Here is an 18,243-nt window from a genome sequence, read left to right as displayed (position 1 = left end):
TCTTACACTTCAAACCCTGCTGTGGTCTTCACATATGAGAAATAACTTTTTATATAGACCAGAAAAGGTTTCCAGTTGTCTTGCCATATGCAAGGTGGTTCTTTTATTTTGATATTCAGAGGCAATAAAAAAACACAGGTGAATGAGAAGATTAAATATTTTATTCTAAACAGCAAGCAATATATAGCTTATGAAGCAACCACTTCAATCTGCCACTTGGAAGCCCTCAAGAAGCGGCAAAGCGACTCCCCGGGTAGCCTTAGTTGGCACAGCCCTGCGGCTGACATTCTGTGCACAAGCTTCTCATTAACTCTGCCCAAGACCACCTGATTTATAGATAGCCTGTGTAGCTTGCCCAACTGGCTACATGCAGATAATTTATTAGCCACCCTCTTCCCAATGACTCACTTTCTCCAAACAATGTTCAACATCAAAGAAGGTCAGAAGGTATCCAGCACTATCACTTCCTTCCAACAGATTAGGACATTAAAGGCTGTTCTCAGCCATAAAAGAGCTTAACATGAGATAGGGAAGGAAGGAAGGAACAGAGACAGGAACGATAACCATATTAGATCACTAACTCCTTGAAATACAGTTATCTTGCAGATAGATTGCCCATACACCAGTCTTCTTTAAAAGATTCTAAATCTGTATCTTTTATCAGTGCCATCAATTCTGCCACCTTTGCATATTCCAAGATTTTCGTTAACCATTCTTCCTTTGAGGGAGTTCTTTCCTCAATACGATAATATTTATTGTCATTGTCCCATGCTGAACAACAAAATTGAAAATCTACATCAAACTTACAACAACCACCACCAGACTACAATCAAAAAATGCATATTGACTCACTACCCATCCCGACTATACATAATTAACCCCTAAAAGATCTCTAATGCTTCCTAAAACTCTGATACCCCACAACTGAATACAGACCCTCACTCACAGACTGCCTTTCGCTGCGTTCAAAACTAAAATTGCTCTTGGATAGAAGCTGTTTCTCAGACAGCTAGTCCTGGTCTTTATGACCCTATACCCCCCTCCAGAAGGCAGAAGCTGAAAGAGATCATTTCCAGGGTGTTCATTCCATTTCTGAGCATAGAGAATTTTTGCGTACACACGCTGTGAGGGACAAGGGATATCGGGAGGTCCCTCCCATCTTGAGCTCCAGCCCATCTACGAGCGCTGGGGAAAGCAGGGAGAGTTCCGACTCAAGTGGAGAAGCAGGAAGTGGTGTCCGAGGCTCAGGCAAGGTAGCAGAGCCATTGCCCAAGGTGGGACAGGAAGGGGGGAGCAAGGGGGGAAGGCCAATCCCACCGACTCCGGAATTGCGCAAGAAACGTCGGGGGAAGAGGCGGGGTCTCCCCAAGCTTTTATGCTGGAGAAGAACGCGCTAATCTCCATTCGGAGGTTCTGAAGAAAACGGATAAGATGTATCTTTGTAAATAGCACTGCCTTTAGCACTGTGAATACACAGCACCAATAAAAAGATAAAATGCAGAGCTGTGTGGAGTCGTTACTCTGAAGTAGCCCACCCAGGCCACTGTGACACACGTGCTAAGTCCTGTCTGTGGTGCCTACCCCATTCCTCAATAAAGAGTCAAGAGTCAAGAGTATGGATTAAAATTGGACACAACTTTATTGAATTCAGGAAGTGGGAAACTTGGCCCAGGCCTTGGCAGGTAACCCTCTCAGCCCCTCTGACTGAGGATATGCAGGTTGATGAGGCCAGTGAGAGGGGACTGTAAAGTGCAAACTTACACAGCATGCCCTTCCACTAAGCCCATCCAGGAGTTTGACCTACGAGCCGCCGCTCCAGGGCCAGGGACTCCCGATTTTGCCCCTTTAAATGGGCCCCTGCAACGCCGCCGCATGGGAAGGGAGCCTGATTGTATCCCTCCCAACTGAAGATAGACCAAAGGAAACCTTGCCAAGGTCTAAAACCGCCACCCGAGGCCCTTAAGGGCCTCACCGCCAAGCCCCACGACCAAGTGACCATGATCCGTACTCTGACATCAGAACCTAATGTCTAGCCGGTCCATGAGGGCCTGCCACACATCATTTAGCCAGAGGTCATTCCCAAGTGGTGTCAGATGCACCCCATCAGCTCTGAACATGCCCGCCGCATCCGCCCTAATGGTGGGGTGTGGGATAAAGAATCCCCCAATTTTCCTCATGGTGTTGCGCATAGCCCTGTTGATTTTTTGCACCGCGTAGTTAATGCGAAAAGGATTGGAAACCCCCCTTCAACACAGGCGGGGGATTAGATTGGACCAGCCTATTGCCATTGTTGGGTACAAGGTGTGCAGCTTCTCTATATCTGCCCTAGCCGCAAGGGTAAGGGCAATGCCTTTTTGCTCAACCAAATCATTTCCCCCCAGGTGTACCACCAGTACTCCCGGGGGGCCAGGCATCGCTGCGGCCTTACTAAAGGCCTGACCACCGCATGCTCTGGTGACCCATCCAATAAATGCGTACCTTGGGGTGAATGTTGAGGTGAAGACCCCCTTTTGTGGCTGGGCATGTTCCGCCGCCCAATGTACGAAGCTGTGCCCTACTACCCAGATCTTCGTGAAGGGCAAACCTGCAAAAAAGTTAAATTGTAAGCGTTAAGGAAGAGGAGCCAGGGCGAATGTAGCTCTTGTACGCAGCAGAGCGCCAACGCCCTAATGTCTTGATGCAGGCTGGGTCCCAACCCTGGACTGCTGCTGAAGTGGTGGCCCCGATCCGGAAGGAATGTCCAGAGTATCCTTGGGGATCTGCTCCACAGGCTGCTAGGACTTTGCACAAGACTGCTATAAATTGAAACTGGGATAAAGGCTGCATGTTAGCATGAATGAAGAAAGGCCCCCTGCATTTTGGCCGGACCCTGGAAATACTGCGAGAGTCCCTATAGGGGCAGGCACCCTCTTGTCCCGTTGGAGCAAGCATCAACGTGACACCTTTTCGCAGCTGATCTGCTTCGGAGGACCGAATTTTGACATTGACAGTGTCCCTGGAGAACTTGACATCTGAATCACTCAACCCTGCTTGACGTGCCCCAATTGCCAGACACTCTCCAATACACATAGCCCCAAAGAAGGCCATGGAGAATGCTGCTCGAAAGAGATGTGTCTTAAAATTTGACCAGCAAATCTCTGGTAATTTTTTCCAAATTAAATTCAGGATGTCGATGGTAATGGGCTTTCTGCCATCCTGGCGTGGAGGGATGATGCAACGCCAGCCCGACAGCAACTTCTTGACGTGAAATGTGTCGCATGGATCCAGCCAATGAAGGAATTTGAAAAAGAAGGATATAGCTGCCCTGTAAAGCATTAGAGTTTTTATGGCCAGGCCCCTGTGCTTCAGGAGAACTAGGAATTGAAGTACTTCCCCCTTGGTTGCGTGCCGTGTTTTGGAGCCCCAAAAACGCCCAAAGGCGTCCCAGGCCCTGGAATAGGAACGTCTAGTAGAGGGGGCTAAGGCTGACAATACTCCCTGGTTCACTTTGTGCTTCCAATCTCCCACAGCTCGTCTGGAAAGGCGTCCGGGGTCTGGGCTGCATCTGGTGCCAGCTCGCGGAAACGCTCCATCTGGAAACGAGATAATGCATCAGCAATGTTGTTATTGAGACCAGGTATGAAGCAGGCCGTGAAGGAAATATTGTGCCTCAGGCACTCAAGCACAAATAGGTGCAGCACCCTGATAGCCCGGGCAGACTTAGGGGACTGCTGGGATAGGATTCTTACCACCGCATGATTGTCAGACCAGAAACATACCCTAGAATTTGCAAAAAGGGTTCCCCAGAGGCGTATGGCAACTAGAACAGGGAAGAACTCAAGAAATGTTAGATCGCAAGTGATGCCTGCTGTATGCCAGGCGGGCGGCCACGGGTGCGCACACCAGCGGCCCCTGAAGAACACACCGAAGCCATGGCGGCCGGAGGCATCCGAATGGACCTGGAGTTCCACCCCTGGGTTGACGACTTCTTGCCAGAATGAGACCCCATTAGAATCCTGCAGGAATGTGAGCCCAATCTTAATATCCTCCTTTATCTGCTTTGTCACCCTTATGTGATGGTGGGGGGCTACCCCCCCCCCCCGGCTGTCAGACATGCCAGGCGAGCACAAAAGGCCTGGCCTGGCGCAACCACCCTACACGCGAAATTGAGATGGCCCATTAGCGACTGGACCTGGCGAAGGGTCATCTTCCTGACCCGCAACATTGATTCCAATAGCACTTTCAAGGAATCAAGTTTGGCCTGGGGGAGACATGATGACTGCTGCTGTGTGTCAAGTTCAATACCCAAGTAGGTGAGAACCGTAGAAGGACCCTCCGTCTTATTGGTGGCCAATGGTATACCAAAGTCTGCCGCCAGGCGCATGAAACTGGCTAAAGCTAGAGCGCAGGAGGGAGTATCAGGGGCCCCCATTATCAAAAGGTCATCTAAGTAATGAGTCACGTAAGGGGAAACCAGATGTTGTTTTCATGGCCCACTCAATGAATGTGCTGAAAGCCTCGAAGGCCGCACAGGCCACTGAACAACCCATAGCCATTGCCTTATCAAAGTACCAACTGTTATTGAATTTAAATCCCAAGAGCCAAAAATCCTCAGGGTGGACTAAAAATAAAAGAATTGCCCAAGAAAGATATTACCTTTTTTCTGTATGCCACAACAGCAGCTAGAATTGTGTTAGCAGGGAATTGGAAATCAGAAGGTATTCCTACGATTGACAATTGGCAGATGAAGCTGATAGAATTCATGGAACTGTCTGAACTGACTGGGAGAATCCGGGATTGGAGTGAGGAGTCGGTGGAAGAAGATTGGAAGAAGTTTAAAATTTATTTGGAGAAGAACTATAAAATTAAAAATAATTATTAAAGGGCGTGGAAGTAAAAGGAGGCGGTAGAAGCAATTTAGATTTGAGGAGAAGGATTTAAGATAATATGAAAAATAGTTTTTATGTTTTCTAGTTTTCCAGATTTAGAAGTCATGATGAAGTAAAGGAATTTAGAGATGTAAAGGGAAATAGAATAATGATTTATAATGTGTATTTTAAGAAAGAATGGTATAAAGATTTAGAAGTGCTAAATAAGTAATAAAAATAGAAACATGGAAGGGAGGGATGGAGGAAGTCGAAGGAATTTCAGAATTGGCAAGTGGGCAATTTAATTGTTATGTAAATGAGGCTTTATTGTTAAGTACGCTCAAACGAGCCAATATATTTGATTCATTTGTTATTTGTTTTTTTTTAAACTCTTTTACTGTTTTTCTTTTATTTTGTCTTTTTCTATGTTGTTAAAAGTTAAAATCAATAAAAATATTATTTTTAAAAAAGAAAAAAAATCCGTCTGGGTACAGTGCAAAAGCATCAGGAACATTCAGGCATACAGTTACTACTTATCCCACAGGTGCTGGGTTTCAGAGGCACTCTTTACTTATCCCACAGGTGCTGGGTTTAAGAGGCACTCTTTACCAATGAGTGCTGTTGCTCATTAGCAAAATGAATGTGAAGAAGCAGAGCATGCATAACAAATCATCTATCTCAGAATTTCTCCTCCTAGAATTCTCAGAATCCTCCTTCCACCTGCCCCTTCCGAGCCCTCTAAATGCGGACAACATTCTTAGGTGTGTGAAATGTGATTCAAGTTTACACACTCAGGGACTCAGCCACTGGAAGGTGGGATATTTGGCAGCTGATTATGAAACCTTCAGACTGTTAAATGCCATTGTGCCTTAGTCACATCAAACTACTACAATGAGTTTGTAAGCACCATTTCTAATAATACATTACACATATTCACAGTCATCAACATGAGCTTTTCTTCCTCAGAACATTGCCTTATTCTAAAAGAATTTAGATATAACAAAAACAACAACAACAACAACAACACTATCATTTTAAACACCTGCTCTTCTGTTACCTTCCAGAGGCAGCATGGATGTCAAGGAGGAAAGAATAATTAATCAATCTGCTTCATCAGAGTTTTATCTGCTGGAATTCTCACAGATTCAGGAACTGCAGATTCTACACTTCTTTGGATTCCTTGCTTTTTATCTTGCTACAATTACAGGAAATCTATGCAGTAGCCTTTGACCACCACCTGCACACTCCTATGTACTTCTTTCTGATGAACTTGGCTATACAGGACATTGGATCAGTTTCAGTCATCATCCCCAAATCCATGGCAATTTCCCTCATGAGTAATGGACATATTTCTTACTCAGGGTGTGCTGCTCAAGTCCTCTTGTATGTCTTCTTTATAGCATCAGATTTCTCTCTTCTCACAGTCATGGCGCATGATAGGTACATTGCCATTTGCAAAGCATTACATTATGAGATGCTGGTGAACAAGCACGCCTGCATCCAAATGATTGTTATTGTATGGATCATCAGCTTTCTCTATGGAGTGTTACACACCAGAGGTAAATTTGCACCTAAATTTTGCTCCAATGTGGTCAATCAATTTGTACCTCATTGAAATTGGAGTTGTTCAGCACCATTCACACGAGTTTGCAAGAATTGCTTATCAGTAGTGAAAATATTCAGAGTCCTCCTTCCACTTCTTTCCTCCTCCTCCTCTTCCTCCTCCTCTTATTTTCTTTTCCTAAAATAACATAGATTTCTGAACATGCCCTACTGCTTGTATCCATGGGCAATAGGGATATGAAGGAGCACAGCATAGTTAATCCTCTCTGTCAGAATTTATTCTCATGGAATTTTCTGGGGTCTGGGAGTTAAAGCTTCTATATATTTTTCTATTCCTTGTGTTTTACCTTGCAGCAGTTGTGGGAAATCTTCTCAACATCTAGGCAGCAGCCTTTGATCACCACCTCCATGCAGTGGCTAAGTTTCACTGGGCCAAGTTTCAGCCAGTATCCCCAAATCTATGACCAATTCCCTAATAAACACCAGGCACATTTATTTATTCCTTTTACTCTGAGTGTGTTTCTCAAGTCCTCTTCTGTCTTACCTTTTCAATACCTGATTTCATTCTTCTCACAGCCTTGACATACGATTGGTATGTTGCCATTTACAAACCATTACCATATGAGATGCTGATGAATAAGCAAACGGGCACTCACAACTGATGTCAGCACATTGTGTGGCGTGCATGACTGACATCATCTTGACAGCAGGATCCCCTCCTCACTTACTCCCAGAACCAGGAGAGGAGGAGCAAAGGCAGGCTACATACAGGTGCAGTCTCTGATTGTTTTTAAGGAGCCCTGGTGAGAAGGAGACACAGGCAGCTGTGGGGAGGCGGGAACTTTCAGTGTGGGCAACTGATTTCATGGAGTCAGTACTGCTGATTTCATGGAGTCAGAACTACTGATGTCATGGAGTCAGAACTACTGATTTCATGGAGTCAGTCATGAACTGCTGTGGTCATTAGGCATGAAACTCAGATCTGTCTCACTAATAAAGAGTTACCTCCAGCTTGAACTGTATGATTTATTCACCACCTTGCCCTGTGACACAAGGCTTTAATGTGGTGTTGCTCATCATTAACACTGGCAATTAGAGCTTTCCATGCCAGAAGAATTGCATGCAAATGAGTACATTTGCTAAAACTGTAGTGGAATAATTAGTTCCACTATTAGTCTCGTTATTCACCTGATACTCTAAACAAACAGGCTTTCCTAATCAAATTAGCAAAACTGACCAAAATATATCATTGTTTCTGTACAACCCTAATGCTGAGATGTGTTGAATTCCCATGAGAACCAATCTCTAGGAAGACAGAAGATATAGTAATCAATTTCTTCCCCATGTTGATAAATGTTTATTTTCCTAAAATAGATACCAATGCAAGTGGAAACTTATAAAATTGCATGTTTGGCTGGAGTGGCATCTAATCATTCAATGGCACTGCAGAAGTAAAAGAATATGAAGAAAAATAGTAAGATACTTTCTTTGGATTTTCTGAATGAAAGAAATGAACCGGTCACACTCCCTTCGTCATCTCTAGCTGTTATATTGTCTCCTGCACCAATAGTCACTCTCTCCTGGAACTCTCTACCTCTGTTCATGAATCTGGCATAACACAAGGTACATCAACATGTATAGAATCTATTTTCTGGATATTTTCAGATGTTTTCATAACTAGGAAGTGAATTGCAACTTAAATTGAATGAATTTGCTATAGATTTCGAACTCAGAGGTCTATAGTTGGCGATTGGACTAGTCACTGAAATAGAATGTAAATTCACATTTACATTGAATATACATATTTCTCATCTGGGAAAATATCTGAGGAGTTTTAAAAAAACAGGAGTTTTTATTTTTTTATTTCTTAAAACCCTGGTGATGTTGAACCCTGTCAAATAGGGAAAGGTTTTGTATATCCTGGGCAAATGTTAAGTGAAAAAATACTGTGACTGGATAATTTTGAGGCAATTGTGGTTCAGCTTCAAATTATACTCTGCAAAGCCTAAATTGCTCTTTGTCTTTAGGACTTTATTTTCATTTCCACCTAGCTGATGATTATATGATGTTTATTTTACTATGATATCTTCTCCCTCTTACTTTTGAATTGTAACTGTCACATTTTATTTTTTCGTTGGGCTGGTTACAAGTTCAAACTTCCCTCTGTCCAAATTGCCCTTCATATTTCTACCACTGTTCATCTGCAGCCATTGGTTGGACACAAATTTCTTTCCCATTCTTTCAAAATCTTCCATCCAGTGGAAAGGAGGCAACCATTGTCACATGTTACGTCAGACCATTGATACTTCTACCTCAGCACTGCCTGTGGGGAAGGTCAGCAGCTTGGTGGTGGAGGACCCTTGTTGTATGCTGAAGATCCCAGGCATCTTCAGATAGAGTGGCTGGGTGGGGGGAATAATATCTGGTAACTGGCAAGCCATTGCCATTCATTGTAGTCGAAACTGAGGTAGATGGACCACTGGTTTTGACCCAGTATAAACTGGCTCCCTGTGTTTTCATTCGCATCAGCCTCCCTCAACCTGCTGCCCTCCTAAGGGTTTGAACTACGATTCCTTTGATCCAGGCAGCCATGACAGTGCTTAGGAAGTTCTACTCCAAAATATCTGGAGGGCACTAGGTTGGGGAAAGGTGGGCTACCCTCATTGGCAGCAGCTCCACAGGTTGTGTGGCGGTGATCTTTCTTAGTCCTCCTTGGAGATACCAGACCCTGATCTGAGGAAACATGTGCTCTTTCCCTAAGCTGGGAGCTTTAGCATTAATTCAGAAGCTTACTGTAGTTTTACCAAGCATCTTTCCCTGATGAGAAATCAAGAGAAACAGAGAAATATTAAAAGCCCTCTTTGGTAATTAGCACGATGTTAAAGATGGTGACTATTGACTGTGATTAGTTAGCTAATGTCAGATTCACACTGTCATCATGGTTTCTAATAAATAATGAAATGGCCTTTTGCCTTCTACAATTGAGCTATGGCATTATATTTGGGGGGGGGCAGAATATCTGGCTAGCATTGACTGGTCTTGGACAACATTATTGTGCATGTGAATCTGATCCACTTTCAAAAGATTCAATCAGCAGAAAGTGGGATATTTGGCATCTAACTCCTTTAAATAGTCAAACTCTTAAGGGAAATAGTGGATCAGCGATATGAACAAACAATAATGACCTTACAAACATAATTGCATTGCTAATAATAATAATAGCACTAGTATTCACAGTCATCATCATCATTTTGGGGCTCATTGCCCCCCCCCCCCCATAATTATAACTTCTTTAGGACGTTGCTGCCTGCTACAATAACTTAACATCAGCAGCAGCAACAAAAACTTAAACGAAAAGGGTAACTGTCTCGACAGCATTATTTCTGCTTCCTTCCACAGCAACATGAATGTGAAGAAGCAGAGCATGGATAATCAATCATCTTTCTCAGAATTCCTCCTCCTAGAATTCTCAGACATTCGGGAACTACAAATTCTACATTCCATTATATTCCTGGCATTGTACTTGGCAACTGTAACAGGGAATCTTCTCATCATCTCTGCAGTAGCCTTTGACCACCACCTACACACACCTATGTACTTCTTCCTGATGAACTTGGCCATGCAGGACCTGGGGCAAGTTTCAGTCATTAATCCCAAATCCATGCTCAATTCCCTCATGAACACCAGGTACATTTCCTACTCTGGGTGTGTGGCACAAGTACTCTTGTTTATGTCATTTATGGCATCTGATTTTTTTCTTCTCACAGTCATGGCATATGATCGGTATGTTGCCATTTGCAAACCATTACAGTATGGGATGCTGATGAATAGGCAGGCCTACATTCAAATGATTAGCAGTGTATGGATCAGCAGCTTTGTCTATGGAGTGTTACACACCGGAGGTACCTTTGCATCCCCCTTTTGTTCCAATGTAGTCAATCAATTTTTTTGTGAAATCCCGCAGTTACTTAAGCTGGCCTGCACTGATTTGTATCTAATGGAAATAGGAGTTCTTGTGTTAAGCGGTGTCATTGGGATTGGCTGTTTTATCTTCATCATGATAACCTATGTGTACATTTTCACTGCTGTGCTGAAAATCCCCTCTACTGAAGGAAGGCAAAAGGCTTTCTCAACTTGCCTTCCCCATCTCATAGTTTATGCCCTATTTGTATTCACTGGATACTTTGCGTACTTCAAGCCTACCTCTAATACCTCACCAAATCTAGATTTAGCATTTACAGTGATGTATTCCATGGTTCCACCCTTGATGAATCCAGTAATCTATAGCATGAGAAATAGGGAGATTAAAAATGCTCTGTCAAAGCTATTGGGTTTGAGTCACTCCTCGATGAAAACCTTTTCCAGTCTTATTTTGTGAAGAAAAATATCTGTATAGAGTATAACACTAATGATAGGAAACTGGAAATTCTATGAGGAAACTTTGAAGCAGCTAAATAGATTAAGCTTTGTTCTCTCAATTTATCTAGAAGGGGTACATTGCTTATATTGCAAATTGTGAGACTTGGTGTAGTGTTTACAAAATCCTTCTTTGTCCTGCGGCCCTCCACATGCTCTGGTCTCTGGCTCCCATTATTCGTGACTCTGTGCTATGCTGTCCAGGCCTTTGGCTAATGAAACCATCTATGGCTTTAAAAGTGGACCTTTTTATTGTTTTTGCCCGATACTCTATTATGTATTTTTGTGTTTTCATGTTGTAAACTGCACTGTGATCTGTGGATTAGGGTGGTATATTATTTATGTAGTTGTTGATTGGTTAATCTGAATTTTATTGTATTTCACGTATGGCATAATGACTGTAATAAGGTGAATTAATGAATTTTCCATGGAAAAGTAAAGCAAAGAGGAATGTTGGAGGGTATGTGTTTTACCGGACTTTTACCTGGCTCAAGTTAATGGTTCAGAGTTTTTGTCCTGCTTGCACCTATGATAGAAGAATCAGCCCCGGGTGACCTATGTATAGCTCTTGATATAACATCTTTCTTGTCCATTGCAATGGAAGGCAACAGTCTTCTTGTTCTTTTTTCCATATCAAAAGTTATATTTCTCACTCATCAATTATATTCTAATTCAACAAAAGTAGTGACTTCCTGCTCCACCAACATGGATGTTTATAACTCAGATTACATACAATTGCATTTTAATGTTTGGCCTTATCTAATTTCATCCTTTCTAATATGTTTCTTGATGTATGCTGCTGCTTTCTTACAATTCAAGCCCTGCTAACCCAGAAGTAGTACCTTGGGTTAAGAACTTAATTTCAGGATGAGAACAGAAATTGTGCGTCAGTGACGCAGCAGCAGCAGGAGGCCCCACTACCTAAAGTTGTACCTCAGTTTAAGAACAGTTTCATGTTAGGAATGGACCTCCTGAACGAATTAAGTTCTTAACTAGAGGTACCACTGTAGTATTTTGTTTGTTTTTCCATATTAAAAGTTACATTTGTTACTCAACAATTATGTTCTAATTCAACAGAACTAATGACTTCCCACTCACCCAACATCGATATTTTAACTCAGATTGCATACAATTGCATTTTAAGGTTCCGTCTTATGTAATTTCATCCTCCCTAACATTATATATATATATATATATATATATATATATATATATATATATATATATATATATATATACTGCTCTTTTCTTACACTTCAAGCCCTGCTGTGGTCTTCACATAAGGGAAATAAATTTTTATATAGACCAGAAATGGTTCCAGTCTTCTTTAAAGGATTCTAAATCTGCATCTTTTATCAGTGCCATCAATTCTGCCATCTCTGCTTCTTCCAAGATTATCATCCACCATTCTTCCTTCATTCCATTTCTGCTGCTGTAGTCACATATATAAATATCATTGAGGGATACTTTGGAATTTCACTGTCTAGTATCCCCAGGAGGGAGGATTCTCGTCTCCTGGCAAAAGTCACTTTAATCCCCCCCCTCAATTTCATTGTGTTCCAAAAAGCCTTTGAGAAGGCATTGGGTGACCCCGATAATATTAAACAATGACAGGACTCTTGCCAATTTAAACGCCTTCGTAAAAATGATGGACAGCATGCAAGAAGAGGCTCTTGCTCAGAAGATAATGAGCCTCAAACAGAGAAATAGTCCAGTGGCTGCATCCTGGATGGATTTCAACATTCAGTCGACACTGAGTCTGAGTTAACCCTTGATGGGTCAGGTTTATAAGGCTGTACCAAACAGCGTAAAAACGTCACACACACACACACGCACACACACACCCAATAATAATGGAAGGTGAACCAGAATTGAAGTGTCACAGTTGTTGGACTCTCAATGGAGGGGGTGGAGATTGCAGTATTTCATAGCTTGGAAAGGTTATGGAAATGAGGGAAATTCTTGGGAGGATTCTGGGAATGTGTAACCCTGGGTTACAGGTAGAATTCAGCCACAGGTACCCAAACAAACCCAAACCAAGAGGAGGGAGGGAGGGAGGAGTATGAGGTGATGGAAGTGTCAACATGTCCAGGAGGGTGAATACTCGAGAGTAAGGCCATGGCAGACACACATACCCGACTGGCATGTCCCCTCCCTCCTGGGAGATCGTTTGGGAACTTCTTGAGCGTTCTTCAGCCCGAACATCACAGTGACTGGTGATGTGAAGCACCACCGCACTTTAGTGATCCGCAGAGGTTTGCGCAGTAGCGTGACAGACTCAGTAGCACAGCATTTGGGCTAAGCTAGTTTATTTACATATAAACAGACTTGGAGCTCTTCATTATGGCTCCCTCTCCCTAGCATCACAGGCAGTAAAGAGAATGAACAAAGGAACAATAGTTCCACTCCAAGAACACGTAAGACAAACATCCTGTCTACGTCACTTCCACTCTGTGGAATGAAAACACATACAGTCATATGATACACAATAAACCTATGACTGCACACGGGGAATGAATCTCCCAACAGGTAGAAGACGAAGAGAGTGAGGCAGAGTGGGAATAGAGGGGAACCTGCAAGGGGAAGATGATGTGGAAGAGAGTGAGGATGACTGGTGGGAAGGCCTAGACAGCGAACCTCGGAGAGAGGGAGGACAGGAAGAGGAGGAGGAGAGCGGGGATCATAGGGGAGGGGGTGGTGTCATGATCATGCCTGCCCAAAGCCAGGATTTGCAGTCAGAGTTTGAAAGCAGCCAACAGCAGAGAAGCTTGGATTTCTCTCAGGCAGAGGAGAGACGGCAACTCCCCCTCCTCTTGTTGACATGGGAAAAAAGGAATGCAGATAAGACAGTAGCTGGAAGCAGGCTGGAACAAAGCCAAAGCTCTCAGGCAGGCACAAAAGCAAGAGAGAGCTTTTCTTCACCAGAAGAGGAGTTGGTTGACACAGTGAGCCCAAGAATCTGACAAATGGGAAGGGTTTTAGACAGAAAACAAACCAAGAAATGCAAAGCTCATAGGTTCAATATATTCTGCAGACACTGGAAGCATTCCTGAGAAGGGTCAACTTGAGTGTACTAATGGACGATAGGCAAGAGCGCTCTGAGGCTAATGGCTTTGTCTCCAATAAATCTTCAAGTTAATTACTCTGGCGTACTATGTTATCAAGCTGGCTGCCTAGGCTCATTACACTCATTATTAACATTGATAGTTAGAGCTATCCATGCCAGAAGAATTTCATGAAGCTGGGTATAGCTGATAAAGCTGTAGTGTAATGATTAGTTCTCTTCACAGTTCTGTTATTCTCATGATAACCAAAACATACAGACTTTCCTAATCAAATTAGCAAAATTAACCAAAATGCAAAATAAAATAAAAAAATTCCTTCAGGTAGCACCTTAGAGACCAACTAAGTTTGTCATTGGTCATACCAATGTCAAACTTAGTTGGTCTCTAAGGTGCTACTGGAAGAATTATTTTTTTCCGACTACGGAATACCAAAACGACTACCTACCTGCAACTAACCAAAATGCAGTATTGTTTCTCTAAAGTCCTAATGCGGATGTGTTTTGAATTCCTGTGAGAGTAAATCTCTAGAAAGACAGCAGAGTTATTAATAAGTCTCTTCCCCATGTTGATTCATGTTGTTTTGTCATCATAAATCCAACTGCTGGAGGATTGCTATAAAATTGCAGGTATGGGTAGAGTGATATGCAGTCATTTAATTTCACTGGAGAAGCATACTGCAGAGAACCCTAGGTAGAACAAAAATAGTAAGATAACTTTCTATATTTTTCACTTGCACTTAGAATGAAAGTAATGTATTGGTCATCTTTCCTTCTGTCTCCCTAACTCTCATATTCTCCCCTACACAGATAGTCACTCTCTCCTGCAACTATCTATCTACCTTTGTTCACAAATCTTGCATAGCACAAAGTACCTCAGCATGTGTTGCATCTATTTTCTGGATATTTTCAGATACTTTCACACTAGGAAGTGAAGTGTAACTTGGATTACATGAATTTGCTATAATTTTTCAACACAGTGGTCTACAGTTGGCAACAGTAAAGTGGATGAAAAATAATAATAATTACAACAATTGTAAATAAAATGGGCTCCACTTTTAACATCTGGCTTTCTGCTTTCTTCCATAGCAACATGAATGTGAAGAAGCAGAGCATGGATAATCAATCATCTTTCTCAGAATTCCTCCTCCTAGAATTCTCAGACGTTCGGGAACTACAAATTCTACATTTCATTATATTCCTGGTATTGTATTTGGCAACTGTCACGGGGAATCTTCTCATCATCTCTGCAGTAGCCTTTGACCACCATCTGCACACCCCTATGTACTTCTTCCTGATGAATTTAGCCTTGCAGGACCTGGGGCAAGCTTCAGTCATTATTCCCAAGTCCATGGTCAATTCCCTCTTGAACACCAGACACATTTCCTACTCTGGGTGTGTGGCACAAGTACTCTTCTTTGTCTTCTTTGCAGGATCTGATTTCTTTCTTCTCACAGTCATGGCATATGATCGGTATGTTGCCATTTGCAAACCATTACAGTATGGGATGCTGATGAATAGACAAACCTACATCCAAATTATTAGCAGTGTGTGGATTAGCAGCTTTTTCTATGGAGTGTTACACACCAGAGGTACCTTTGCACCCCCCTTTTGTTCAAATGTAGTCAATCAATTTTTTTGTGAAATCCCACAGTTACTTAAGCTGGCCTGCACTGATTTGTATCAAATGGAAATAGGAGTTCTTGTGTTAAGTGCTGTCATTGGGATTGGCTGCTTTATCTTCAACATTATATCCTATGTGTACATTTTCACTGCCGTGCTGAAAATCCCCTCTTCTGAAGGAAGGCAAAAGGCTTTCTCAACTTGCCTTCCCCATCTCATTGTTTACTGCCTATTTGTATTCACTTCATACTTTGCTTTCTTTAAGCCTAGCTCATTACATCTGGATTTGGCTTTTACAGTGATGTATTCCATGGTTCCACCATTGATGAATCCAGGAATCTATAGCATGAGAAATAAAGAGATTAAAAATGCACTGTCAAAGCTATTGTGTTTGCGTCACTCCTCTATGCAAAAGCTTTCCAGTCTTATTTTGTGAAGGAAAATTCAGCATGCACTATAATACTAATGATAGGAAACTGGAAATTCTTTGAGGAAACTTTAAAGCAGCTAAATAGATTTAGCTCAGTTTTCTCAATTGATCTAGAAGGGTTACCGATATATTGCTTATATTGCAAATTGTGAGTATTGGTTTAGTGGTTAAAATTTCCTTCTTTGCCCTGCAGCCCTCCACATGCTTTGGTCTCTGGCCACCATCATAAGTGACTTTGGGCTATGCTAATTAAACAATATATGGCCTTTTAAAGTGGATGGGGTTATTGTTTTTGTCTGTTACTCTATTATGCATTTTTGTGTTTTTATATTGTAAACAGCCCTGTGATGTGTGGATGAAGGGCGGTATAGAATTGTTATGGTTGTTGTTTTGCTAAATCTGAATTATACAGTTTTGTACTTCAGTTATGGTTCATCGACTATAATAAGTTGACTGAACGAATTTTCCACAGAAATATAAAGCATGGGGAAACATTTTAACCCACACTTACACTACTGCAACTGACTGTGGTTGCATACCCTCCAAAAGTCCTCAGAATAAAACGTCCCTATTTTCATCAGAGGAATGTTGGGGGGGGGTATGTGTTTTACCTGACTTTTGCTTTGCTCATGTTAATGGTTCAGAGTGTTTGTCCTGCTTGCACCTATGATACAAGAATCAGCCCCTGGTGAACTATGTATAGCTCTTGATATAACATCTTTCTTGTCCACTGCAATGGAAGACAACAGTCTTCCTCTTTTTTGTAATAGTATTTTGTTCTTTTTTCCATATCAAAAGTTACATTTGTTACTCAACAATTATATTCTAATTCAACAAAACTAGTGACTTCCTGCTTACCCAACATCAATGTTTATAATTCAGATTACATACAATTGCATTTTAAGGTTCAGCCTTATCTCATTTCATCCTCTCTAACATATTTCTGAATATATTCTGTTGTTTTCTTACACTTTAAATCCTGCTGTGATCTTCACATATTGGGAAATAACTTTTTATATAGACTAGAAGTGGTTCCCGTCTATATAATAATAATAACATTCTGGAGGGCCAGAATCACTTTCATCTCAAGATAAGAGAGGATGGATGTCTCAGTGATTGGTTGCAGTCGGCATCTGCTGACTTTTCAATGTAATGTCTAAAGTTATGCATATCTTCTTTGAATAAACAAATATTTTGTTATTTCTAGGTGTGAGTTCTTTATTTGATACAAGGGTTTACAAGATACACCTAAAAACAAGGCATATTTATGTCTCTACTCAAAATTCCTTGCAGAACTACTCATGTGGAGTTTACATGCAGGTGGGACTTGATTTGATAGTTTCATTCTCACTTTAACCTATTATAGGCACAGGGAGTTCTTTTACAAAAGGTTGATAAAATGTGAAGAAAATCCATCAGATAATAATTTTTTATTGTTTCCATTTTTCATTCAAATATTTTATAACACCTACCTGCAAATAAACTGTCATACATTTTGTATTACATGTCAATTGCACTTTGTTTCACAAAAATAAAATAAAGTAAAAATTATCTTACAAACAAACCATTTGTCAATTCTTGTTTACATCTTCTCTCTTCCTCTTATATATCCTTGTAATCTAAGCTTGTTCTCTCGAACTGGACTTCCTCTTTTCTTTTCTCTTGGTTTTATTTATCATCCCTCATATTCTGCGCTTTATCCTTTATTGTCTGTTATCTACCTCAAATATTTCCCAGCTTGTGTTAATGACAACGTCTATATGCTTTTTATGTTGTATTTTCAAAGCATTCCTACTAGTGTTTACATATTTTAGCAGTATTCTTTTAGGTATTCCATAATTTTTCCCCATTCTTCCTGATACCTTTGTTCTTTCTGGTCTCTTATTCTTCCTGTCAACCTTGCCAATTCTAGATAACCCATCATTTTTTCCCTCCAATCATCTACAGTTGGGATTTCTGTGCTAAAATCACTCTAGCGGCCGTGGTGGCGTACATGAACAGCCTTTGGTCCTCTTTTTAAATTTATCTTCCCATTATTCCCAAAAGTATACATTCCGGTTTCTTTGGGAAGGTACACCTTAACATCCTCTTTAACTCATTATAAATTGAGTCCCAGAATACTTTCACCTTTTCACACCGCCACCACATATGGTAGAAATCACCATCTTTGTTGTTACATTTCCAGCATTTTTTGTTATTTGTTTTATAAATTTTTGCTAGCTTGACGGGCGTTAGATGCCATCGGTACATCATTTTCATGATGTTTTCCTTTAACGTTATGCAGGCAGTGAATTTGATATAAT

General features: G+C 41.5%; 2 protein-coding genes across 2 annotated transcripts; both read left to right on the top strand.

Annotated features, from left to right (window-relative positions):
• The first annotated feature begins 9,797 nt into the window (after positions 1-9,797).
• LOC132593134 (olfactory receptor 14A16-like) lies at positions 9,798-10,788 on the top strand. Its single transcript, XM_060282202.2, has one exon. It carries the CDS (start codon positions 9,814-9,816, stop codon positions 10,786-10,788), a length of 975 nt encoding a protein of 324 aa, XP_060138185.1. The 5' UTR covers positions 9,798-9,813.
• A 4,170-nt stretch (positions 10,789-14,958) lies between these two features.
• Positions 14,959-15,946, top strand: LOC118078996 (olfactory receptor 14I1-like). The gene has a single exon (XM_035103001.3). The coding sequence runs from the start codon at positions 14,981-14,983 to the stop codon at positions 15,944-15,946; it is 966 nt and encodes a 321-aa protein (XP_034958892.3). The 5' UTR covers positions 14,959-14,980.
• Positions 15,947-18,243: the final 2,297 nt, after the last annotated feature.

The sequence above is a fragment of the Zootoca vivipara genome, chromosome 12 (assembly GCF_965207765.1).
Source record: "Zootoca vivipara chromosome 12, rZooViv2.hap1.1, whole genome shotgun sequence".
In the NCBI taxonomy this organism is placed as follows: domain Eukaryota; kingdom Metazoa; phylum Chordata; class Lepidosauria; order Squamata; family Lacertidae; genus Zootoca; species Zootoca vivipara.
The sequence above is the reverse complement of the archived record's forward strand: the minus strand, read 5'-3'. Positions and strand labels throughout refer to the sequence as shown.